Genomic DNA, 25753 nt, shown 5'->3' with positions numbered 1-25753 from the left:
AACTATAACAGCAGTGGGCTTCATCACCTTCTTAAAGGGCTTATATTACACTATTTACTGATCTGTTCTCATGTAGTTTCCTCATCACACACAGACCTGGAGTTGTGTTTTGTTTCATTCACACATGTTTCACACACAAACCTGCACATTTAGGCTGGTGGGACGACCCATTGCACCTTGTGATGTCATGTGGTAATACAGGATTGGAGAATGTCAACCCTAGAATTGTGAACCTCTACTCAACTAAAAATGAAAGGTAGCTTGAAAACTAACAAAAAACAGAGCATCTGGGGCTTTGGAGCTTTGACAGACTAAATAAAGAGTTACTCAAACATGTGTGAATGAAACAAAACACAGCTCCAGGTCTGTTTTTGATTAGATAGAGCAGAAGTAAACAGCAAGGCCAAAAATTCAATTTAATGCATCTGATATAAAAATGTATTCAACAGATACATATGTACTCTAGTTTATGAAACTGTTGACCTTTTTTCTGTACCATTTTTGGTTCTAAAGTTCCATACATTTTAAACAGACCATGTATGAAACATGGAACAAAAATTATTTCCCAAATTTCAAAGACCTGCAAATCAAAATCAAAATCAATCAAAAGCAAATCAGATTTTTTTTTATGTATTTAAAATGATAAAAATTTGCTTGGAAGGACTGACATATTTTATAGAAATAGTTTCCTTTCATTTTGAAGTAATATTAAAGTATTCAGAAGAAAAAAGTTGACAAATTATAAAAAATCATGCACCTTCTACTTGCTTGAACAATTTTCCCTCCGTTACTTTTCCCTCCATTACCATGACCTTTCTTTATAAAAAATCTCATTACTGAAAAAGTAAGAGGTTTTTCAACCTAATCTTGTACCATATGGTAGAAAACTATATGAAGCAAATATTCAAACCAGTTTGTAAAGGATATGTAAGTGAGAACCAAGAGTTATCACTGTTTGTATTTATTGCCCAAAAAGTGCTGCATATTTCATTTCCTCTGTTACCGACATGAGTTTAAAAATTTTTTGTCAACAACTTGAAAGAATATCACAGGTTTAACCCTCTCCAGGCAGGTGTTGCAGATTTGCAACAGCTAAATTCCAATTACCTACTTACTCTAAATCCATATTTTATGAGCTTTTTTTACTCAGGAACCTTTTCTCCCATCCATGCTGACAAATGTGGACGATGCAGACTGTGCAAGAATGGCTACACACAAATGACCTGCCAGAAGTGCAAAATACTTTTTTTGTTTACAAAGGATAAAAAAGTCAGGATTGTATATTACTACCCCATATTATAATTTTCCCCAAATATCAGATTTTTCCTGATACTAAAAATTAATTTGAGCCTGAGAGGGTTAACTTTACCCTGTTGGAGTGTTAACTCTTTCCTACTTTCTAAAACCTTACTTATTTCAATAGTCCCTCTAGTTTCTGAATAAGAGCTATTTGAATGTATAAAATCTGCTCCTGTTTCCCTCTGTTACCGTTTGACCAGACCCAACAGCATTATAACATGTCTTAAAGCGCACAAGTGTAAATTTTGTGTAATGTAAAAATGTGTAAATAGGTGGCAGGCTAAAGGACTGAAGTATACAGAGCCCTGCAAGAGCTGTGGGATGAGGGTTTAAATAAAAAGAATCCCTAGAAATGATCATGCGATCCCAAGAAACTATCACGCAAAAAAAATATCTCGTATTCCTGTCAAAGTGTCTTGAGATCCTGTGAAACTTTCTTGATGATGTAGAGAGCATCATAACCGTGCCTCTGCTGCATTCTTTGCAGTAGCGGCAGTGGGTCTCTGGGCACATAATTCAATGGTTTCACTGCCAAACCAGCTTTTCTCGTTCTGTCCGTAGTCTTTCTGTCCCAGTACAGGCACTAGCGCAGAATGCAGGTCGGTCGGAGCTGTTTGACTGTAGGGGGAGCTACTCAGTTGTTAACCTGGCATCTCAACCGCACTCTCACTGCATCAGGTGTATACAGCCACCTCTTGTGACAAACAGAGCATGCCGTGTGTAAAACTCTACGTGCTCTAATGGCACTATGGGCCAACAGTGCTGACCAATCCACATTCAGCACTAGAGCTCGTACTAGAACAGAAAGACAGTCTGCGGACAGAACAAGGAAAGCTGCTTTGGCAGTAAATCAATTGAATTATGTGCCCAGAGACCTGCTGCCTCTACTGCGAGGAACACAACAGAGGCATAGTTATGATGCTTTCTGCTTCCCCGTCTACCTCATCATTCCCTCTGTAAGGCCACGTGATAATGTGCATGCTGATTCCCTCCTCTGTCCCACAGCGTCTTTTCCAGCACTTACGAGACGCGGCTGGCTGTATGTCGTCCTCTGGGGGCCGCGGGGCCGGGCTGAGGATCAAGCTTCTGCTAGGAGACAGGGCCCTGGCATAAGGGGTCAAAGAGGCCACATACACAGGTAAGAGCTGCTCTCCCGTCTGACCACAGCCTGGAGGGTGTGGGAGCTTGGTGGCCATACCAGCTTTTCAAAGCCTGATCCTGTCAGATTTCAGAAGCTAAGCAGGCTGGGCCTGGTCAGTACTTGGATGGGAGACCACTGGGAATTCCAGGTGCCACAGGGGGGCACCAGTGGCAAAAACTGTCACTGTGTCTTTAGGCAAGACACTTCACCCACATTGTCTAGTATGAAAGTGGTGCATGAGTGATGGTGGTGGTCGGAGGGGACGATGGTGCAGATTGGCAGCCTTGCTTCTGTCAGTCTGCCCCAGGGCAGCTGTGGCTACAGTAGTAGTTTACCACTACTGAGTCCTGAGTGAATGAACAATGAACTGAAAAGCGCTTTGGGTATTTTGAAAGGTGCTATATAAATGCAATGATGAATTAATGAATTAATTAATCATTCATTTAATGCAAGTAAGTTTCACAGGTTGATGAGATACTTTTTACAGAATCGTGAGATAGTTCTTTGAGGATTGTGTGATATTCTCTCGGGATCGCGGGATAATTTCTTGGGATCATACGATTATTTCTCTGGATTCTTTATATTCTTTATATTCTAGTGTTCTTTAAACCCTCGCCCTACAGCCCTTGTGGGGCTCCGTATCAGTGCCCCCACATAAACTCAAGCACAGGTTTAAACCGGTTACTCCGCTGAAGGTGCAACCGAATCCCTATTCCAAGCCTCCCAAAACTAGAGTAGGAGGTATGAATAAGCGTTAAGAGGTACAGTGAATTGTGTTTCGGACGTAGCCCAAATGCGTGGTGTTCTGAGGTCACACCGGCAACGGAAGTGACGCAGCACGCTTCGACCTTGGAGTTACGTGCACTATCATGGCGAACAAGGAGCCCAGCGTGAGTACTCTAAACTGCACACTTGTACACCGCCGCTCATTCTTACAATCCGCGGGTTGATTCTGTGACAATCGCCACCATTTCACCTTTCCATTCTGTAGTTCGGCCTGTGCTGAAATACGTGGTCGGATTAAACACAGAATAGTACATACAGAAGAAACATGACCTCATGGCTCCTCTCCGGTGTTCCGAAGCAGAGCACAAGTGATGGAGTCCGCGGGGCCGGGGACATAGGAGCCCGCCTGAGGAGGACCTGTGCTGGGTGTGGGTGTACCGTGCTCCGCTTGGCGCTGACCAGGAGAAGGGGTGGTGGCTGTCTTGCATCATTTAGGCCTCTGTCCCCGGTCCAGCTTCACCTCACATGAGCTGGAATACTTTCTTATTGGTGTCCGCAAAATTCAGTTAGAACAGATATTTAAATATGATCTGTTTTATGTTCTGCTGTTTCGATTCTATGTTCTAATGTAGTTTCCTCATCACAAACAGACCTGGAGTTGTGTTTCATATGAACTTAGTAGCCTGGTAGCTGGCAACTTAAAAACTACGGCTTCATGACATTGCAAGGTGGAACAGAGTGTTTTGAGCTTTGGAGATGTAGGCAGGCTAATTTATAAAGGGTTACTCAAACATGTGAGAATGAAAAAGAACACAACAGCATAGAGCACATAGACTAGTATACGCCCATCATGGATGACTCTGGAGCCGACCTGGACGATGACGGATGCCGCTGTAAGGTCACGTGATAATGTGCATGCTGATTCCCTGTGTCCTACAGCGTCTTTTCCAGCACTTACGAGATGCGGCTGGCCGTATGTCGTCCTCTGGGGGCCGTGGGGCCGGGCTAGGAATCAAGCTTCTGCTGGGAGCCGGGGCCCTAGCATATGGGGTCAAAGAGGCCACATACACAGGTAAGAGCCACTCTCCCATCTGACCACAGCCTGGAGGGCGTTGGAGCCTGGTACTGACCTCTGCCTTGTGTTTGTGCTGACAGTGGAGGGAGGTCACAGAGCCATAATCTTTAACCGAGTGGGCGGCATGCAGATGGACACGGTGCTGGCCGAAGGGTTGCACTTCAGGTATGAGCGGGCGAGACTACAGTGCCCTCCCATTTTCTAATATTTGCCCCCCCCAAAAAAACAAGCTAAACCAAAAAATGGTGATACAATGTGGTATTGTCATGAACATATAGAAGTAACTATATTATCTCTAATTAGTCCTTTTTTGACCAACAGAGGCAATAAGTGACATTCATACTCAAAATGTGTTAAACAAAATGATTGGAACATGGATTGCTTATGCCGTTATAGCCTCAGTGTAAACTATAGGAAAGCCTGGTTTGTGTTCACGTCTAAAATGCTCTGTGTGTGTAGGATACCTTGGTTCCAGTACCCCATCATCTATGACATCAGGGCCAAACCCAGGAAGATCTCATCTCTGACCGGCAGCAAAGGTACCTGCGTTACACACCAGTTCATCTGCGTGCACGTGTGTTGTGTTGCACAAAGTGTTGAACATCTCTGAGTTGTGAAAGCTGTTTAAATGTGTATGAAGCACAACATTCAGTGTTGTGAGATTCCCAATTCAGACAGATAGCTGAAGATCTCCACCCACGTTTCACCCCATTTTGAGGTATATCTGACTTATCCAATCAGTCCGCCAAAAAAAATATGAAAGATGTTTTTTTCCTCCATTTTTTTCTTTAAGTTCTATTTTAAGAAAGCACTTGCTGTGTGTAACATTCTTGTTACACTGAGGATCTATGGTTCACTAAGTTGTGCCTGCAGCCTTCAGCCTCGGCTCTTCCCCTCTGTGCAGATCTGCAGATGGTGAACATTGCTGTGCGTGTGCTGTCCCGGCCCATGGCGTCCAACCTGCCCCTCATGTACCAGCAGCTGGGCAAAGACTATGATGAGAGAGTTCTGCCCTCCATCGTCAACGAGGTCCTCAAGTCTGTGGTGGCTAAGTTCAACGCCTCACAGCTTATCACTCAGAGAGCTCAGGTACTCCTCATGGGGCTAGGGGTATGTTTGGGCTTTAGAAAGCTCAAGTAGGCTACTCCTCATAGGGTTAGGGGTGTTAACATTAGTGACCTTTACTGGCCTCGTGCTGTCTGGACTTAGACCATGACCCCCTCACATGGCTCTGGTGTTGCAGGTGTCTCTGCTGGTGCGCAGGGAGCTAGTGGAGAGGGCCAAAGACTTCAATATCATCCTGGATGACGTGTCCATCACTGAACTGAGCTTCAGCAGTCAGTACACTGCAGCTGTGGAGGCCAAGCAAGTTGGTAAGTCCCTCAGCCCAGTGTCTGCAACTGTGAGCCACAGACATGAAAATCCCTCACCTTTCGGTGAAATTCGCTGTTTTGAAGCCAAAACAGGTGACCTGTCTGCAACAGCGTGTATCCCAGTGAGGTTAAACTTTTAAAAACATCCTACTTGTCCATCAGCCTCACGTCAGTGTCTTTTCACCCTCTCGCTCCTCCCTGCGTAAAGTGCACATCAGCTCAGTCCTTAGTTCTTGCTGATTAGAAGAGCAAGGCAAAACGCAAAGCAAAAACAAATCCAAATTTATGCTGCAGTGTCAGCACAGCATGCATACTGCGATATGTGGGCTGAAGTTTCCCAAATGAAATGCCAAATAAATCTGTGTTTGTCACGATGTACGTTTGGTTTGGTAAATGTGCAGAGGCTAAATACCACTGTAAAACTGTAATACCCCTGTAAAACTAGTAAGATAATGTGAACACATTTATAAATCCTTCCCACTTTCTTCACTTTGAAGCAGTTTTCTGTTAAGCGGTAGTGGAAGTTCTTAAAGAAGGGATATTCAAACTGTGGGTGTTTCGGTTTGTTTGGTTTATTTTATGCCCAATTTAACATTAATCAGGTAAAATGGAGATAGATTTCTAAAAAACATTGATATACATGTGCCAATATAACTGTAACATACAAATAAATGTACGTCCCTTGCACACCCTTCTCACCTTTTTCACCCCTGACCCGTTTTCATGCCTTTAAACATGTACGTGTCCTCCAGCCCAGCAGGAGGCGCAGAGAGCACAGTTCTACGTAGAGAAAGCCAAACAGGATCAGAGACAGAAGATCATCCAGGCAGAAGGAGAGGCTGAGGCAGCCAAAATGGTGAGTTCTGTCCCAGATGATTCCTTGGTGTTTAGAGCCTGCAGGAGGTGATCACAGACCATGTCAGGAGAGGCACAGGGGTGCTCTGCTGAGCCCATAGAGCGCTTGTTTCATCTCTTTGGCAGTAACCTTGATCATTAGTCAAGACTCATGATAGGTTTTTGGAAAAGGTTTTTGAATAACCCTGAAATCAGCCAAACTCTGAGTTTAATCAGATGGACTCAGTGGGCCACCATATGCACTAAAATGTGTTGTAAACATAAGAATAATGGATCATAATATTAAAAACTAAAAGACTCCCAGCACTTCACATTGTAAACTTTCAAGTAAAATGAATGCAAGTACAAATAATACAACTCAACACAAAGTAGTTGAATAATAGACCTGTTAAAAGATTTGTGAAAAAAAACAAACTCTGAATTGACAGTTTACTTTATCCTTTGTGAAACAAGGCCCAGGATCTTCTGAATAATGGCAGTTGTGTTTCTGTTCACAATTTTCCTTTTATCTACTTTTTAGTTGGGTCAAGCTGTCACTAAAAACCCTGGCTACCTTAAATTGAGACGAATCCGGGCAGCACAAAACATAGCCAAAACGGTGAGTGTTACTGTCTGCTCCTCTGCTGTGACCCTGCCTTATCTTTTGTGACTCCATCTGTCTGCTGTGACCCTCCTCTGACCCTTCTTGTCTACTACTCTAGATGTCAACGTCACAGAACAAGGTCTACCTGAACGCAGACAGTCTGGTGCTGAACCTGCAGGACTCAGCCACGTTTGAAAAGTACGTGAGCCCTGCTTCTCTCAGGGCTTGTGTAGAGAAGGCGTAGAACCATGAACTTTTGGAATATGTCAGGCAGTTTACATTGGACTGGTGCTAATATATAGAGAGGCTGTGTGTTAATATAAATCTCTAGAACAGTGGCTCTCAAACATCTAACACCAACTACTAACAAAAAAGTAATGCCTTTCCAAGTACCACCATATCTAAACCAGGTCTATAATGGGACTATTCCATGGCTAATCTTGGAATAAACCAGGTCCAAAAGTGGATTACATCATTTCCACTGTATTTCTAAACAAGAAATTATACAAAGGACACAAAAGGGGATAAAATGAACTGTAAATGAGGCAAACCCACAAACTGAAGAGCTCCGTGTCCCACTTGAAGGAGCTCACATACTACAGTTTGAGAAAAACTGCTAGAACATGACCAAGGTTACCAACCAGGGTGGGCACAAAGCAAAATGTTAAAGTGCCTATGACTCATATTTTATTTATATTTTTTGTTTAAAGTATCAGAAAAATGTGTTTGTTTAAACTGCCAAACAGTTGGATAGCGTGATGTCATATGTTTTAGAACCCTCTACTTCTTGTAATTTCACATTTTTGAACTTTTCTTCTCAAACTACTTCTAGATTGGTGTAAAGCTATAATTTAGATTTACAACAGATATAATCCCACCAAATTAATTGAAAAAGAGACATGGTTCCCACAGTCATAGAAATCCTTTAAAAGTCATGAAAATTGAAAGACATTTTCCAAACCTGGAAAAGTCATGGAATTTTGTAAATTCAATGAAAGTTTTAGAAAAGTCACTTTTAATATCTCTTTGACGCAACTACAGCATTTTGTTAAGTTCTCATTAGGCTATTATTTCTGCACGTTTGTGCCTTTTGTTTAAAAGAGACGACAATAAATGCACTGACAGGATTTTGAATGTTCCAAAACTATAATCCCAAACCATAAGGTGAGTGGAAAGAGTTCACATTTCATATTTAGCCTTAACAGTCTGATCAACTCTACACATGTAGGTGCCGTAAAGTTATGGAAAAGTTTAGAAATTTTGTCAGTGGGAACTCTGAAGAGACAATAATAAAAACATCAGGTCAACACTAGGGTTGGGACCTCGCCACTTGTACCGCAATAATGAATACTGCACACGTTAAATCTGCGATATTGAGGAAAATCTTGGACACATACATGCATTTTGGGTATATTAAAATAACCTTTTAAATACCTCACAGAAACTGTCTTGAGTGGTCCCTAATGGTGATGTAGAAAGATGCACAAAAAACAGATTAGGAGAAAATGTAGTCGCTATTTTCCTATAATTCTTCTCATAGTTTTAATATCAATTGAAATTCATGTTTTAAAATGGTACATTACTCTTCAGATTAAGTGCATAATTAAAATTATAGTTCTGTAAAAAAGAGGATTACCTAGGATTACTTCTGTAACATTTAATAGAATATATACTTGGTGACTCGAACCCTGTGTCCTGTTGTTGCAGTATGGCACTGGCCCAGAAGAAGTGACCACCAGAAGAAGGAAGTGTGCAGTCTGTCTGATTTTCTACATTCAAATAATGTTCAAATGTCTTATGTGTTGTAACTATATTAAAGGAGAAATATCAATCACTTTATGATTTTATGTGAGTGCAGATATGCTGGGATATCACCTTTTCACCCGTTTCCTCAAAATATATTTTAGAAAACCTAAAGCCAGCTGTTCTCCACAAATGAAGGTCTCAGAAATGTGCATGAGGACCATCTGCTTAAATCAGCCATAGATTTATTGATAGAAAACATTCATAAAGAGCATGCAGGTCAGGTCAGCTGGGGATGCGGCTGCGCAGGTACTCCAGCACAGCATCTGTCCCTTTGGCAACTATTGCTGCTCGAGGAGTTCGGAATGGATTCCCCTCCAGACTCAGACACCTGTGGGAGGAGAGAGAACAAAATGTTTGACATAACAGGATTACAAAAAAGCCATTCAAACAAGCTGCCAATAAAACAAATAGCTGTAATAAAAGTGTCGTCATGTCGAGGATGTGGGTGATAGATGCTGAAACATGTCCCTGTATTAGGTTTAAGTTTAGACAAATGTGAAAGGACTGTCAAATTCCCAAAAAGGCAGAAATGTAACTTTATACCCTGGAATGATTACATTTAATTATTATGAGAACTATATACCAGATAATCTATTTGTATTTTCTTCACCTTCTTAAAACTACATTCCCTATCAGAACTGGAATATATACTTGACCTATACACAAATTTTCCACTGAAAGAAAAGGGAGTCCTGCTTAACCAGAAGTGCCACCACAGAGAGAGTGGTTTAGCAGCATGTAGAGGCAAAAGTGGATGGGACAGTATAAAGTCAGCCTTGGAGTGATTTTGACCCCTTACATACTGGTGCAGTGGGGGTGACTGAGGACATGTGTATGCAGGTACAGTGAGTTACCTGAGAGCAGAGCAGAGGCCCAGCTCGGGGGGCACGTGCAGCAGGTCATTGTTGGACAGGTCCAGGGTGGACAGATGGACCAGGGCCTGTAGGCGGGACGCGTCCACACTGCTCACCTGGTTGTTTCCCAGCAGCACTGTTTCCAGATTGGTCAGCTCGTACAGCACGGCCGGGAAGGACCTGAACCTGCAACCCCATGGTTTTAGCTTTCAGTCATTTCTTCATTTAAATTTAGCTTTAAACGCAAAATACCAAAGCTGTTATCTTAAAAGTTGGTTATTAGAGAAGTTTCTTATGTGACTCAGTAATGAATGGAAATTAGTTGTTGTAGCCCTACTAGTTTCAATGCTGAAATTGTCTGGACAGTGAAGAATTATGGAATATGAACACAGGTTAATGGCCGACACAGTCCACCAAAGGCTAAATTAGTGTGTTGAAAAGAATACTTGGAGCCTTCTCTGCCTTTCCTGCAGGGCACTGTCACACATGTACCTGTTGAAGTTCAGAATGATGCTGTGCAGTTTGGTCAGGTTCTGGAGCTCCGGAGGTAAATCACACAGGAGGTTATTCCTGAAAAACATGTCACGTGACATGAACACATGACTGTGTGTCAGTTTTACATTGACACAAGCCTATAGAAGTCATCTGCTGCACAGTCTACACAGACCATGTTCAAACAGAGTTGGTTCCTTAGAACCTAAGGTGGAAGAAGGAATGAAGTCTTTGTTCTCCTTGATTTTGTGATGAGCCACCAACCATGTTCTAAAATGCTCTAAAATACTGTATATATCCACTTGTACAATGTAAACCTGCAGGTTGTGATAAGGCCCAGGTGATGCTGAGCTAAGAAAACACGTGATACAGAAAATTACTATGACACATGATAATGAACTACTTTTTATTACTGACACAATACTCCTAAAGCAGAATAAGTGTACAATACAAAAATATGAGCTGCAATAAGAACTAAGTAGAATATGTATTTATATAAAATGTACAATGTACACAAAAGAAATATTGTTGAAATATTGTTACGTTATTGCTGTGACAGGCTACTGTTTGAAGATCATCAACTGACCCATGTTCACAAGATTAGACAGAGTCCAGTCAGATGCTGGTGTTTAGGATGTTTAGATGTTTAAGAGGAGTAGGATCTGACCTGAGATCGAGGTGCTGCAGCTTGAGCAGGCCACAGAGCTCTGGACCACAGCAGCTCAATCTGTTAAAGCCCAAGTCCACTTCACACAGGGAGGAGGCTAGGTCCAACAGTCTGCACAGAACAAGCAACAACATCACACAAAATCACCAGGTAAAGACTGAGCGAGTTCCTGTCCACAGGACTCTGTTCAAGCCCATTGTTATGGAAATAAGTTCAAGCTCATGACATTTCACCTGGGGTGAATAAATTTAGTTCTATATACTTCACTTATTAGAGACACTGTGACCACTCCAGAGAGCCCACTAACATGTGAGAACGACCAAAGCCCTCTGATTTGTGTTATTAGAATTATATTGAACCAAATATGGGGTGGGACTTTGGTATACCTAGAGGGGGCGGAGCTCAGCTGGTTCTTGCTAAAGTTGACTGAGGTGATACAGTGACCTGCTGCAGCTTCAAACAGCTCATCCGGAACTGACTCTGCCTGTTTGTTACTGCAGCACAAACGACAAAGAAATATTAACAACTGATCAGAGGAGACTGGGAACACCATTAACACCCCTTCCCCTCCATACATCTCATCCACGCACGTCTCATCCACGCACGTCTCATCCACGCACGTCTCATCCACGCACGTCTCATCCACGCACGTCTCATCCACACACGTCTCATCCACGCACGTGTGCAGCTGGACACCTGTAGCGGAGGAGCTTGAGAGCAGAGATGTTGTGCATGTCGACTGCAGAGTGGCTGGGCAGAGACATACCAGAGGGCTTCTCTGAGGCATCCTGTGGCTCCTCTAATGGCACAAACCAAACACACTTCTTAAGCACAGTATCAATAAACCACCCCCTGGCCAAACACAGTGCCAGGCCTCATCACAGCACACACAGCACACTTAAGACTGGTGAGTCACACCTATCTTATTCTACAAAACTAAAATGTGATACCTTTGATTCTTCCTCGCAGGTATTTCAGAAGTTCCATAGTTCCTTTCTGTGAAGACACCAGAACCAACCTCACCCAGAGTCATTTTTTACAAATGAATGCATTTTACCACAGTATCCTGAATTAATAGTGTCAAACTCCAGGTCCACACCACACTCTGAACTCTACCGAAGTAGTTGCACCTGAAGTTTAGAGCTGTACAAGACATTTACAGTAGAACTCTGTATTACTGTGCTGTACATGACGCAGTAGTGCTGTGTGACTGTACACTTATAATATTATGTATGAATAACATGAAACTCACAGTGAGTAGCTCCCTGCGTATCCCACGAAGGGGGTTTCCTTCCAGCAGTAGCACAGTGAGGTTGGACAGGAGACCGAGGGAGGGAGGCAGTCTGGAACACAGCACATACAGCTCAAGCACTTCCACACTGCAGAGTCCACCCACATACACACACTCGGAGTATGTGGAGCCTTACGTGCTAATGTCATTGTTAGAGAGGTCCAGTCGGCTTAGAGTGCTCGGTAGCGCCCCTTCTGGAAGTATGCTGACCTTGTTTCCTCGCAGCTCCAGAGAAGAGAGCACGGACAGGGCACTCAACTGCTCCGAGCCCAGCGCAGAGATCTGGTTATCAGCCAGATACAGCTCCTGCACACACCCCAGGACAGTGACACGTACAGCTCCTGCACACACCCCAGGACAGTGGCAGGTACAGCTCCTGCACACACCCCAGGACAGTGGCAGGTACAGCTCCTGCACACACCCCAGGACAGTGGCAGGTACAGCTCCTGCACACACCCCAGGACAGTGGCAGGTACAGCTCCTGCACACACCCCTGGACAGTGGCAGGTACAGCTCCTGCACACACCCCAGGACAGTGACAGGTACAGCTCCTGCACACACCCCAGGACAGTGACAGGTACAGCTCCTGCACACACCCCAGGACAGTGGCAAGTACAGCTCCTGCACACACCCCAGGACAGTGGCAGGTACAGCCTCCTGCACACACCCCAGGACAGTGGCAGGTACAGCTCCTGCACACACCCAGGACAGTGGCAAGTACAGCTCCTGCACACACCCCAGGACAGTGGCAAGTACAGCTCCTGCACACACCCCAGGACAGTGACAGGTACAGCCTCCTGCACACACCCCAGGACAGTGACAGGTACAGCTCCTGCACACACCCCAGGACAGTGACAGGTAATCATGCTAAACTACATGCTAGTAGTTTTAGCAACAGGTCGTGTAGGAGCCAAAATGTACCTTCTCTCCCAGCCAGAAGGTGGTGCTGTGGGCTTTATGTTCCACTGCCTGTTTTCCTATAACTGGGGAGAAAAATGTCCCACAGATGCTGTTAGGATGAGCGGTACACCATCGTTTCTTGCCTAGGTTGTGGAATTGTGTTATGTTATAAAGATAAATGTTCTTAGGGGCCCATAAAAAAAACAAAAAAAAAACTTTGGAGGTATGCATTGGGGAAACCCTTAGAAGCCAGGAGGCAAACTATAGTGAAATACCTTTGCCTCTACAAGTAGTAAGTAGTAGTAAGGTAAATTAAGGACTGGACAGGGCTGATTACTTGTACAGTTTAGGCCTGTCACAATAACGCATCTTGAAATGCTAAATATTGCTATATATCACAATAAACAATATTAAAAAAGACTCTACTACTAGTAACAATCCAAAATCAGTTGTGTTTATTTGAGTGACACATGTGAAATGAAGGAGCTCTTTGGTCACCCAGCATTTAAAAATCATACCTCAGATCAGAAATAATAATAATAATGATGCTTCAGTTTTATATTACGCTTTTCTAGACACTCAAAGTGGCTTTTATTCACTCCACACTCTGGGGTGATAAGCTACTATTGCAGCCACAGTTGCTCTGGGGCAGACTGATGGAAGCAAGGCTGCGCCAATGGCCCCTCCGACCACCACCACTCACACACAAACACCACTTTTATACTAGACAATATGGGTGAAGTGCCTTGCCTAAGGACAGTTTTTACAACTGGCACCCCCCTGTGGTACCTGATTTTCCCAGTGGTCTCCCATCAAAGTAGTAGTGATCAGTCCCTGCCGAGCTTCTGAGATCTGACTGATCACACTTTGACAAGCAGGTGTGGTCACAATTAGAATTAATGCTTTATGATTCTGCTCTCACCCTCTACTCAAATATGATCATACCACAGAAAAAAACAAGAAAAACAATTCCCACTTGTGCAAAGGAGACACAATACACACAATCATTTGTGCACCCCAAAGTAGATAGCTCCTGCGTTCATAATGGTAAGTCTATATAGTATTTTGTACCTTGAGTGAGTCCCCGGGCAGAGCAGGGAGCAGTGTGAGTCGGTTCTGTTGGAGGAAGAGCTGCTCCAGAGATACCATCTGTGTCAGGGAGGGGGGCAGTGTGGTCAGCTGGTTACCACTGCAGTCCAGCAGCCGCAGGCCTGGCCAGACACAGCTCAGGGTCAGACCATTAGTGACCCCTAATCACATTTCAACACTCCATTTTCAGGAAATCACTCTATTGTGTTACTATACAAAAACGTTTAAGCAGATGCACATGTGTAAAGTATGTTCAAAGTCAAACACATCTGTAATGTGAAGGAAAGACCCACACTGCCCACGCTCACTCACTAGAGAGGCGGCCCACACTGTCAGGCAGAGAGCCCAGCTGGTTGTGCTCCAGGTTGAGTTTCTGTAGATGTCTGAGATCCCCCAGAGAACAAGGCAGCTCCTGTAGACGATTCCTGGACAAGTCCTGAGACAGTGCAGTGTTTCTTAGCCTTGACACAGTTATAAAGCACAACTCTTAAACATACACAAGTGGTGTCTGTACCAGCTGGATGAGGCTGGTCAGCAGTCCCAGCTCTGGGGGCAGGCTCTCCAGCAGATTGTGCTGCAGTGTGAGGCTGCTGAGGAGGGTGAGAGAGAAGAGCTCCAGAGGCACAGCACTCAGCTGGTTATGGCTGCACACAACATGATTACACTAGATTCTCACAGGGTTACACCAGTCTGCAGGCTTTTCTGTAAAGCATGCGCATCATGAGGCATACAGCCCTGTACCTGAGCCGCAGCTGCCTCAAGTCCTGCAGCTCCCCTATAGCCCGAGGTAAGCTCTGCAGCTTGTTGTCATGGAGCTGAAAGAAATCACAAAACACTGGGTGAAAACGTGTGCTCCCTCCCCCTCAGAAGCACCAGTTGACAGACCCTACAGTCCAGGCGTCTGTCCCAGCTGTGGCAGCAGGACACAAGCACACGTACATCCAGTGTGGTGAGGGCAGGCAGCAGCCGCAGCTCCTCTGACAGCGCTGTGAGCTGGTTGGAGGAGAGCAGCAGCTTGGTGAGGTCAGTCTGCTCCCACCAGCGGTCTGATCCTCCAAAAGAGACAGCATCCTGAGCCTCCGCTGGGGGGTCCACGTTCAGCCGGTACACGCTCTGTGGGACTGAAACACAGTGTCGCTGCACTCTGCCGTTATGGCTCTGCTAAAAAGTACTGTGTGGTTCACAGTACTTTTTTACTGATCTATTCACCCTGAAAAGAGGTAATTATACAGGCTTCACAATAGTATCACAAAACTATCAGTAACCTACAGCACACAGAAGAGAGCTTGGCTCCACAAATGCGGGGTTACTCACGGCACTACGGGGCTTACCCTCGTACAGTCCCCGGGAGCTCAGGTTGAGCTGCCCGCTCTTCCTGGCGCTCTTCAGCAGTCCCTGGGGCACCGCCGGCTCGCTCCTCTGAGTCCGGAATCCGCTCAGAGAGTCGTGTCCATGTGCACCTCTCCCCCGCCGCATAGTCTCTCAAATTCACCCACAGCACCAGGACAAGATCAGGACACAGTGCAACCCCGAAGACACCCACAGCAGCACTACAGACGGTGAGTTGCACCCAAAAAGTCAGGAAACACCCCGAAGACACCCACAGCAACACCCTAAAGTAAACAGTCTGAAGCCAGAACCCGCAACACTCTGTTGTACCCTCCCTAGTCCCCAGTGCTCTGTACTCTACTCTCTACTCTGTACTATGTACTCTGTACTATGTACTATGTACTCTGTACTATGTGCCCTGTGCCCTGTGCCCTGTGCTCTGGAGCAGCTCGGGTGAAAAAACTAACGCCCTCTGTTGGTTTGGAGATTGAAAGAGAAAATGCGATAAAACTTTAAAACTTTTAGGCAAAACTGAACTAACACTGCAAATGTCATTCTTAATATTATCAGACCATTACAGTTTCATATGTGTGCATTAATTAATTAATTAATTCATTTATTTTATTATATATAATTTTTTTTTAATGAACATCAGTTTTGATTAACTTCCGGTCACGTGAGCCATAGACCGGAGACAGCTGTTTAGCGGCGGGAGGAAACAGTTGTCCAGCGCCACATTCAACTGAGAAACATCGCGATCACACCGTGATCACACGGCCAGGACACGGCCAGCACGGGGAGTTAGCTGTCGCCGGGGGAGATGGAGCGGCTCTTCAGTAAAGCTTTGTCTGTGTCCGTGCGAAACCGGGACTGCGACGAGAGGTGAGGAGTCCGGGGGACACCGTGAGACTAACCGATCACACGCACACATGTACTCTACCGGAGACTTAAGGCCTGCCTGATGGGTCCACTACCCCCTGTGTGGTCTCTCATCTTATAGCAGCATCGGTACTAGTGCCTGCGGTTATTGTGATTGTGCCGTAAGACCGGACAGCCGTCTCGTCCACAGTGACTGCCTCATTTTCACTTTTAATAATGCTCTTTCCATCTGTTACTGCTGTTTTGTTTTGTTTTGCTGACAGAGGGAACACTGAACTTTGTGCCAATTTAGTTTCATGTAGATTGAACCAGTAATCACAGAGATATGAACCTCAAAACTAGCTTTGGTTGCACAAGTTCCACCTCAACCGTGTGATTTTGATTTTAAATTTCATAAACATGAGCCATCTGTGTACCAGGATACGAGGTACACATGTCCAAATCAAAATAGATTTTACTGAAAATAATTGTATTGTTGATTTCTTCTTTGTTACAAAAACGGTCAGATTGGCCAAGTTGTTTATGTTGTAATTCCATGTTTTCTGGAGGTTGTGAGCTTTCACTTGAGGCATGGTCTGTCCATATACTGAGAATGACACAATCTTGTGTATGTCCTATCACCAGATTCACTTGTGATTAGAGTACCTACTTTAAAACTATATGAGCACAGACTACATGCAGCTCTTTTAAAGTAAACTTTTTCAAGAGCCAAATGTCAACACACAGATGAAGCACTGGGCCAACAGTGGGCCACAAACTGGTGGTCCATAATTTAAAAATGCTTTTAAAACCGGTTAGAATAAGCCTGTTCATGCTTATATCCTCAAAAGCACACACTAAATATTGAATTCTGACTTTACCAAGGTAGATTTTCAGGAAAAGTACGAATGTTTCTAATGTTATAGGGCCAATTAAAGTAGAACTCTAAGGGCCAAGAACAATTGGCGGGAGATTGTGGAGTTGCCTGTTTTAAAATCATCTGAGTGGATTATTCTCCTCCTGTGCTGTATCATAGTGGATTTGTATCAAACCTTTGACTTCTTTCAGGGAGCAATGGAAGGGGGCAGGGTCAGTAACAACAGTACAAGCTTAATGAACACTATATTTTCATAGTAAAACACAGGGACAGAGTGGAGAATAAACTGCTGTTGGGGCCCCTGCTATATTTGAACCTATGTTGTCTTCATCTCCACAGAAAAAGCACCATCCGCGTCACTATAGATCTGCAGCTGTCTGCCACCACAGTCCACAAAAGGGTAAGTCACCACTCCTCACTCATTTCATAAACACCATGATTTCACTGTCTCTCAGTCTGTGTATGGGGAGCTATTATGGAACTCTTCGAGATACTAATTTAACTGTTGTAAAAATGCACAAGGACAAAATAATTGCATAATGTATGGAAAATGAAAGTACTTGAGTGCAAAGACTACCATTTTCTACGTTTGAGTCAAGAGCAACAAAGAGCGATGGATTTTCTGCTTGGCTGTTTTTGCCTCATCTATGTACACAGAGACACAGAGTTTAGTTTTATTTGTCTGTTTAGTATGTTTGGGAGGGCAATAATTAATGATATTACTGTGACCGTTGTGACTGCCTCCTGTTGTCCCGTTGTGGGGCAGGGCCAGGTAGTCAGGGGCACCTGGGCCCGGTGTCCCTGGCTCTAGGTTTATGGTACGTTGCGATTCTTGAACCATGGGTCGTAACATTGTTGTTTTGAACATGACCACCTTCTATAGTTATCGGGATACTCAAGAAAGACTCCTTCTGAGCATTCAGGTTCTGCCTTCTCTTTGACTCATTTAACTATTGTTTTGTGTTTCTTTTATCAGAGTCTGTATGTCAAACTGACTGATGACAAAGACCCATACTTCCTGTTCACCCTGTCCATCTCAGAGGAGGACTTTCAAAGGTCTGTGGAGTTGGATCTGTGACTAGGTGGCCCTCTGCTGGCTCATTAGCCATGTTTCCATTGGCACAGTAAGAATGCTGTGTGCGCTGGTACAGCTGCGGGTCCAGGGGCAGGTCTCTATGGTGACACCAGTGATTCACCGAGCAGACTGTATAAAAAAAAGTGCATTAAAGTTAGTTTGACATCACCCACAACATTTGGCTCCAATGAAGTTTGTCGAAATGAAGCTTGTGGAGGCTAGCACATATATAGGCATATTTGGTGCCAAGTTCCATATTTGAAATTCCAACTGCATATGAAAGCAACTAAAGAGCCAATAGAGGGTGAGGGTGTTGAAGGTAATGACCCTTCTCACCCACACCACTGGTTTAGCAGGGAGTAGGCGCTTAGAAACACCGTCTATCAAATGTCTAAAACTAAGAAAATCCAGCTGTTTTGCTAGTTTTACTCTTTGATATAAACATTGGAATCACTTTCAGACCAATTAAATCCAAAGAACCAATGAAAAAAAGCCTGTTGGTATGGTGTGAGTACTTTGTTGCACCCTCTTCTGGCATATTAGAATGGTGGTCATGTGTTCTGTGTTTCAGTCTCAAAGTGCAGCAGGGCCTTCTTGTGGACTTTGGCTCATTCCCTCAGAAGTTTATTGAGCTGCTGCAGCTGTGCCACAGTGAGCAGGAGGCCGACAGCCCCAGGTATGGCTTCTGTCCGCTCCCTGTGACAACAGACTCCTCATGACAACAGATACTGCTCCACCCTTGACACCTGATCAGTTCTGCAACACCAGGCCCCTCCCCACTACAACAGACTCCTCCCCCTACCATACCAGGCTCCTCTTCCCATGACAACAAGCCACTTTTTGGATTTGTTTCCTAACTGAGGACATTTACACTTTGATAGATCTGGAAAACCTGTTTCTTTTTCTTTGGTGCATGGTTAATCAGTCACCAAATTATGTCTTATGTATTCACTCATCTATGTGTGTGGCAGGTTCCTGCTGCAGCTGTGCTCTCAAGGCCCTGCTCCTGAGGGCCCAGCCACCCTCAGTGTGGTGGAGACAAATGCCTTCAAACACCTGAACCATCTGAGCCTGCGCCTGTCACCTGGCTCCGACAGGGACGTCAAGGACTACCTGGCCTCCTGCTTGTCCCGCTTAAAGGTGGGTTTAACTTTGTTAGTGGGATTCATGGGCAGTTTACAGCCGGATGGAACCCTTATGGACATGTGTGTGGACATGTTGAACTCCTCAGGAGGAGAAGGAGGAGCTGGATTTGAGGCTGAAGAGGACTGAAGAGGACTTGTCCAGACAGTTGTCCTGTACCCAGCAGGTGTGTCTCCTTTAAGAGGCTCTGTCCACGTATATCCTGTCTCTCTCTCTCATTAACTGTCTGTTTCAGACTCTGTGTGAAAAGAGTAAAGAGCTGGAGAAACTGCGTTCAGAATGGACCAGTCAGACCAGCTCTCTGTCCAGTCGCTACTCCGAGGAGCTGCAGAGCGAGAGAGAGAAGACCCTGGAGGTAAGACCAGCCCAGGCTGCTCAGGATCAGCTTCTTGTTCATCTTAGTCTCCTGTCACCTATTGTTTTGCTCCATACTTTGCTCCTTTGCTCTGCTCCTGGTGCAGTTACAGAGTCGCCTGCAGGAGCAGGCGGACCACCTCAGACAGGAGCTGGAGAGTAGTCACCGTATCAGCTCTCAGCAGCTCCACTCCAGGGTCTCCGAACTGGAGATGTCCTGCCGGGAGCTCACCGAAAGGAAGTACAAGAACGAGGCCACCATCAGGGACTTGAGAATGAAGCTGGTGGCAGCAGAGGAGGTGAGACCAGGAGGCACAAGGACAGAAGTTCAGCAGAGCTTCTTGTGTATTTCACTGCTTTCACAATCACAGAGCACTACAATGTGCTACAGAGAAGATCCTCTGCTCTGTAATGGGGTCTGTTACTTAGATTAGGGCTGGGCCCATATTGATCGATTTAGATTTTCAATTTGATCTTCTTCCATCTTATTAAAAACAGACACACGGGCACAGTGTCAGGATAACTACAGGTTTAATTTTGCGTTGATAGGACCAATAATTCAAGAGAAATTCACTTTTAAAGGTTGGAATTAGTTTGCACAATGTACAAGTAGTTAGTTTGTACCAGTAGCTGCATAAACACGTGCAACGTGTGTGCTACCGCTATCAACAGAAACACTTGCAATGTTCGTGCCCTAAATGAGGTCTTAAGTTTCACTTATAAACAGTGAGAACATAGTCGTTGATTTTCCATAACCAAATAACGATGAGAAGCACCAGAGGAGAGAAAGAGAAAATTTGAAGAGCTGGATCAGAGAGAGGGGGGAGGGCAGACAGCACTGCACACATAAAGACCGAAACAGAGAGACACTGTGACGCTGTGGCTTTTTCCTAAACAGGAGAACATAAATCCTCATCAACACCACACACTCTTACTGCCACAGGATTAGCTGTTAGCCTGTCAATCAATGAAGAAGATGATGATGAATGAATGAATTAAATGCTCATGAATTGTGCTAAAACAGCACAATCACCCTCATAGTCCTCCTTCAGAGCTGAGGTCTTAGTTTGTATGTAACCCTTTTTTCCATGGGTCTTTAGGAGAGCCAGCGCTCCAAGCAGCAGGTGCTGTCCCTGAGAAGAGAGAACAGCCTTCTTGATGCTCAGAGCCATGAGAAAGAACGTGCACTGAGCCAGCTGCAGATGAGAGTGGCCGTACTGGAGCAGGAGATCAAGGACAAGGAGTTGCTCATGAGCCGCACCAAAGACGTCCTGGAGGCCACGCAGCAGCAGAAGGTCCAGACAAGCATGCCTGCTTATGCCCCAACCCTGTCGCTACACCCCATACCCTGTCGCTACACCCCATACCCTGTCGCTACACCCCATACCCTGTCGCTACACCCCCTGTCGCTACACCCTGTCGCTACACCCTGTCGCTACACCCTGTCGCTACACCCTGTCGCTACACCCTGTCGCTACTCCCTATACCCTGTCGCTACATCCTGTCTCTACACCCCATACCCTGTCACTTTTTACTTGGGTATATGTTATAATACTCCCTACAATGGAAACAGGCAGATGAGTACACAGTACTACCACAATGTGCTGGATTCTCCTGCCTGTCTTTACCACACTCTGATTACTACAATTAATTGTACACAGTACACAGTAAGTAATTTTTGTAAGGGGCTTGTTAATTGTGAGTAGCTAAGGATTCACAAGCGTCACAAAGTCCCATGTGTTTGTTCAAGCAGACTCTGAGACACACATATGGACACATTGTTGGATTCAGATGCATGTTTGTTCTATTCAAATGTCTAGCTCTGATGTAATCTTTTTTATTTAAATCACATTTGTGTTCAAGCCTTGACCTAAAATAATCATTAAAATATTATCAGATCAAGTGTGTGGTGAAACATTACATATCTTTGTTTTTAGGTGTCCATAGAAGAAAATGTTGAAGGCAAAGAGCTTCAGATCAAAAAACTGGAGGTGACAGTGAAATCTCTGTCAGAGGAGCTGCTCAAGGTGACTAGCATGTGCCTCTGGGCCTGGGATCCTCTTTATGGAGTGTGTCCTATTGTCTCGTCTGCCTGCAGGCCAATAACATCATCCAGAAATTGCAGACGGAGGTCAAGAATCTGGTGGGGAAGATAAAAGTGAAGAACACTGTGACCGTATCCCAGGAGAAAGTCCTCCAGGAGACCAGTGAGAAACTGCAGAGTGTGGAGAAAGAGCTCCTCAGTAGCCAGCAGCAGCTCAGTACCAAGGACCAGCAGGTACACTACCAGTCAAAACTTTTAAAACACCCTAATTTTTCCAATTATTTATTGCAATTCAAGTCGTGGAAGTCCATTGAAGAGCTTGAAATGGTACAAAGGTATGAACTGAACAGACAGAAGTTAAAAAAAAAGATAAAAGATACAAAACACAAGTCCAAGCTCTGCCAAAATGACCTCAGGAAAAAAGGACAAGATGGTGAGCTTGAACATGGAGTGTCCTGCACAGTGTCCAGACTTAAACCCCATCGAGCTGGTTTGGGATGAATTGGACAGAAGAGTGAAGCAAACCAAGAGTGATGCAACCTACAAGTGAAGCAACCTATAAGTGCAACAGACTTGGAACTTTCTGAAGAATATTTGATTTCTATTGTAAAAAGAAGCTGTTATCTGTCAAAGGTGGACACTTTGATCAATCAAAAGTTTAGAATATGTTTTGGTCAACAGACTGAGAACAACAAACTGGAAAAAGTGTGGTGGTCTCAAAGTTTTGACCAGCTCTACTGGAGCATTCTAATCATGCACAGCACAGCCACATCCCTTTCCTTATGAGGTCACAGACAGACCACAACCGCGCCCATTTATTGTATTACTCAAACCACTGGGTCTAAACCACAAAGGGAGAGTAACTAGACTGGAGCAGAGCTAGCCCAAGAAGCTGAAAACGTTATGATCTGGAAATAGTTACTTATTTTCAGACTTTATTTGAGATTTCGTTGCTGCAGTATCCGAGTGGTCCCTAATCCAACTCACGACAGGTCTAAGATGGCAATATCCAGTTATTTGAATAGTTTGAGAGTATCAGAGAGAGAGAGATACTTTATTGAGGAAATTCAAGGTGTTAGTTAGGTAGTAGTCAAGGCCTGATCCCATCAGATCTCAAAAGCTAAGCAGGGCCAGGTCTGGTTAGTACTTGGATGAGAGACCACTGGGAAAATCAGGTGGGGGCGCCAGTCATAAAATTGGCTCTTCACCCTCATTGCCTAGTATGAAAGTGGTGTGGGCATAAGTGATGGTGGTGGTTGATGGCGCAGATTGGCAGCCTCGCTTCCGTCAGTCTGCCCTAGGGCAGCTGTGGCTACAGTAGTAGCTCACCACCACCAGGTCTGGAGTGAATGAATAATGCTCTGTAAAGCATCCAAACAATCCATGTATAAAACTGATGCATTATTATTAATATTATTATTATTATTATTATTATTATTATTATTAAGCAAAAGATGTTCATTTTGTCTTCTTATATACTTTAACTTCTTGGGTTCTTTTTTAAGACAATGCAGTAAAGTGTGTTTACCTTGTTGACATGTTTCGGCTGCTAGCAGCAAGCCATCTTCAGAACTGTCAACGGTGTTGGTGGTGACGTGTCGTATATCAGCTGTTGTTACTTCCTGTAGGCGTGGTCAGCCTGATGGACCTGGCAGGTCGCTCAGACTGACCACGCCTCCCGTCGCCCGGTGTTCTCTGAAGAAGGGTGTCCCAGGTGTGTGAAAGGAGGAACGCGCCGTCATCACGGTTAATGCTGTCCGTGCCTCGTTTCCTGATTTCAATGGCCTCCTAGGAAACGAAGGCACGGACAGCATTAACCGTGATGACGGCACGTTCCTCCTTTCACACACCTGGGACACCCTTCTTCAGAGAACACCGGGCGACGGGAGGCGTGGTCAGTCTGAGCGACCTGCCAGGTCCATCAGGCTGACTACGCCTACAGGAAGTAACAACAGCTGATATACGACACGTCACCACCAACACCGTTGACAGTTCTGAAGATGGCTTGCTGCTAGCAGCCGAAACATGTCAACAAGGTAAATACACTTTATTGCATTGTCTTAAAAAAGAACCCAAGAAGTTATATTATTATTAATAATGCATCAGCCTTGTTGTTCTCCTCAGATCAGTGCACTGAAGGAGCAGCTGGAGTCCACAGTACAGAAGCTGAACGAGAGCAGAGAGGTGCTCAAGACCAATGAGAATGGTATGTGTGTGAGGATGGCTAAGGGCGGGCGAGGGCGGGCGAGGGCGGATGAAGACAGGTGACACACTCTTTCTTGAGAAAATAGATTGTGATTTTCAACATGGTTGAGCTTTCTTTTCTATTACCATTTGATCTCTGGCCCTGTGTAATCCCTCATTGGTCCAGGCAGGTTCCATAGTGCTCTATGTTTGTTGCAGTGATCAACTGGCTCAACAAGCAGCTCAATGAGAGACAGATCAGCGACAGACACCAGACCAGAGCGGCTCCTCCAGAACCTGCTGCTCCCACCGGTGCAAAGGTGACATTACACTGGATACACGGCAGCGTTCTAGGGACGTCATGTGATTTAGACTTAAAAGGGCAGACTAGAAGAGCTTTATAATTGATTATTGTAATTCCTCTGCCTACTTTTATCTCTCAGACAATATGTATTTTTATGCATTTTTATGATAATTTTATCTGAAATTTGAAAGGTTTCAGTTGGACCTAATGCCATGCACACAGATACGGTTACTGAACTGAGCCGATACAACATGCCTTTCCAGAGCCCTGTGTATCCTCTCACACTCCCTCCTGTGGGGGGTGCTCTGAGCACTCCAGCTGACCTGCGGGGGACCACACAGCTGTGAGTACGCTTTTGTGAGTGAGACCATAGTGGTCAGTCCATACGAAATCAGCTGCCCTCTCCTATGAGCCATCTCAGATTTGACTGAAAAAAATTCTAAACATTTCTAAAATTACCATATGAAAGAATCTCAAATTTTAGCTCAATCCCTTGAGTCGTTCCTGAGTTATGGCCTGTTGAAATTTTGGGGAAAATGTGTATTATTGTAGATTCTTTGTTATTCTTGGTTCTAAATCTGTTGTCAAATATTGGGCATCTTTGTTAAGGGGGTCACTGTGGGCCCCCAGAATCTCACATTTGGTTGCCGCTCATGCAATACTTGCAATACTTGTTGTTTTTTTTTACTCTGTCTGTACCTGATAAAAGTGATGTGTGCTTGTTAGAGACGCTGCAGGGCTTGACTCCAAGTATTTTGAGAGAATGGACAGTATCCCCATCTACGGCCTGGCCTCCAGCTTGGTTTCCAACAAAGGTACAGCTCTCAAACCCCACTGTACACCATCCTAAAAATAATCAACCAAAGAGTTTTAGGCTCAGTCATGTTTCCACATGTGACAGCCAGCCCTGTGCTCTGTTTCAGACATCCCTCGGCAGACCAAAGCCTCTGTACCTTCAGCATACTTTTCCTCCTGACCTCCTCCTGATCTCCTCCTGACCTTCTGATCTAAGACCAGTTCACGTGACCAGCTCCTCAAGTACTGACCTGAATGATCTACAAAGAACTCTTTTGTATTGCTTTAGCTCTGGTTTAAGTCTTTTCAAATTAAACAGATACTTTTCTATTTATAAAACTGTCAAAAATTAAAAACTTTAGATCGATACATTTGATTCAGTCGTCTTCACCAGAGTCACATGAGCCTGATGCTTCTACAACCAAACACAGCCAGAAAAGCAAAGAGAGCTGTAGTGCCCTGTACTGTAGAAAAACTGAAGAGCAAATATTGTATTTTTTGTAGTATTTGTGAACTGTGGTGACTAGAAATGTGCACATCTTTATATATTTTGTCTTGTTGTAATTACTTATTTTCCTCAATTTGATGAAAAATAACAACTATTACTCCAGCCACCATTCCAAAGTGCATAGTCAAAGT

At 44.5% G+C, this 25753-nt stretch overlaps 3 protein-coding genes and 1 pseudogene across 4 annotated transcripts; 3 read left to right on the top strand and 1 right to left on the bottom strand.

The window, feature by feature from the left end:
• Window positions 1–2483: 2483 nt before the first annotated feature.
• On the top strand, window positions 2484–2600 carry LOC129412199 (5S ribosomal RNA; annotated as a pseudogene).
• A 583-nt stretch (window positions 2601–3183) lies between these two features.
• On the top strand, window positions 3184–8886 carry phb2b (prohibitin 2b). Its single transcript, XM_020927664.2, has 10 exons — window positions 3184–3330; window positions 4106–4238; window positions 4322–4406; window positions 4701–4780; window positions 5146–5330; window positions 5485–5614; window positions 6367–6470; window positions 6990–7067; window positions 7171–7250; window positions 8760–8886. The coding sequence occupies exons 1-10, from the start codon at window positions 3310–3312 to the stop codon at window positions 8782–8784; spliced, it is 921 nt and encodes a 306-aa protein (XP_020783323.1). The 5' UTR covers window positions 3184–3309; the 3' UTR covers window positions 8785–8886.
• A 137-nt stretch (window positions 8887–9023) lies between these two features.
• lrrc40 (leucine rich repeat containing 40) lies at window positions 9024–15941 on the bottom strand. Its single transcript, XM_055164698.1, has 15 exons — window positions 15483–15941; window positions 15091–15272; window positions 14893–14966; window positions 14666–14795; window positions 14464–14587; window positions 14134–14273; window positions 12299–12468; window positions 12124–12214; window positions 11822–11867; window positions 11568–11670; window positions 11258–11365; window positions 10872–10982; window positions 10205–10282; window positions 9713–9898; window positions 9024–9186 (listed from the first exon to the last, which is right to left on the bottom strand). The coding sequence occupies exons 1-15, from the start codon at window positions 15625–15627 to the stop codon at window positions 9081–9083; spliced, it is 1794 nt and encodes a 597-aa protein (XP_055020673.1). The 5' UTR covers window positions 15628–15941; the 3' UTR covers window positions 9024–9080.
• A 232-nt stretch (window positions 15942–16173) lies between these two features.
• Window positions 16174–25483, top strand: sass6 (SAS-6 centriolar assembly protein). Of its 2 annotated transcripts, none has more exons than XM_055164849.1 (16): window positions 16174–16362; window positions 17555–17615; window positions 18192–18271; window positions 18862–18966; window positions 19262–19430; window positions 19522–19599; window positions 19669–19788; window positions 19895–20086; window positions 20888–21082; window positions 21725–21814; window positions 21886–22065; window positions 23956–24037; window positions 24235–24335; window positions 24583–24662; window positions 25046–25134; window positions 25243–25483. In XM_055164849.1, the coding sequence occupies exons 1-16, from the start codon at window positions 16301–16303 to the stop codon at window positions 25293–25295; spliced, it is 1737 nt and encodes a 578-aa protein (XP_055020824.1). In that variant the 5' UTR covers window positions 16174–16300; the 3' UTR covers window positions 25296–25483. The 2 variants fall into 2 exon arrangements, with proteins under 2 accessions (XP_055020824.1, XP_020783415.1); XM_020927756.2 differs by having other exon boundaries at window positions 24511–24662.
• The last annotated feature ends 270 nt before the right edge of the window (window positions 25484–25753 follow it).

This window comes from Boleophthalmus pectinirostris, unplaced genomic scaffold, assembly GCF_026225935.1.
Source record: "Boleophthalmus pectinirostris isolate CB_2022bp ecotype Guang Dong unplaced genomic scaffold, ASM2622593v1 HiC_scaffold_7, whole genome shotgun sequence".
NCBI classification, from domain to species: Eukaryota; Metazoa; Chordata; class Actinopteri; order Gobiiformes; family Gobiidae; genus Boleophthalmus; species Boleophthalmus pectinirostris.
Note: the sequence above shows the minus strand (reverse complement) of the source record. Positions and strands in the feature narration are given on the sequence as shown.

Bases quoted from the DNA above. Each gene is read 5' to 3' on its own strand.
- phb2b (XM_020927664.2), top strand. From the start codon at position 3,310: ATGGCGAACAAGGAGCCCAGC. The intron at 3,331-4,105 runs GTGAGTACTCTA...TGTGTCCTACAG, and splicing joins TGGCGAACAAGGAGCCCAGC to CGTCTTTTCCAGCACTTACG. The intron at 6,471-6,989 runs GTGAGTTCTGTC...TCTACTTTTTAG, and splicing joins AGGCTGAGGCAGCCAAAATG to TTGGGTCAAGCTGTCACTAA.
- lrrc40 (XM_055164698.1), bottom strand. From the start codon at position 15,627: ATGCGGCGGGGGAGAGGTGCACATGGACACGACTCTCTGAGCGGATTC. The intron at 10,983-11,257 runs GTATACCAAAGT...TGTTCTGTGCAG, and splicing joins CTGAGCTCCGCCCCCTCTAG to ACTGTTGGACCTAGCCTCCT. The intron at 9,187-9,712 runs GTAACTCACTGT...CTCCTCCCACAG, and splicing joins GGCCTCTGCTCTGCTCTCAG to GTGTCTGAGTCTGGAGGGGA.
- sass6 (XM_020927756.2), top strand. From the start codon at position 16,301: ATGGAGCGGCTCTTCAGTAAAGCTTTGTCTGTGTCCGTGCGAAACCGG. The intron at 19,789-19,894 runs GTAAGACCAGCC...CTCCTGGTGCAG, and splicing joins AGAGAGAGAAGACCCTGGAG to TTACAGAGTCGCCTGCAGGA. The intron at 24,336-24,510 runs GTGACATTACAC...GAAATTTGAAAG, and splicing joins CTGCTCCCACCGGTGCAAAG to GTTTCAGTTGGACCTAATGC.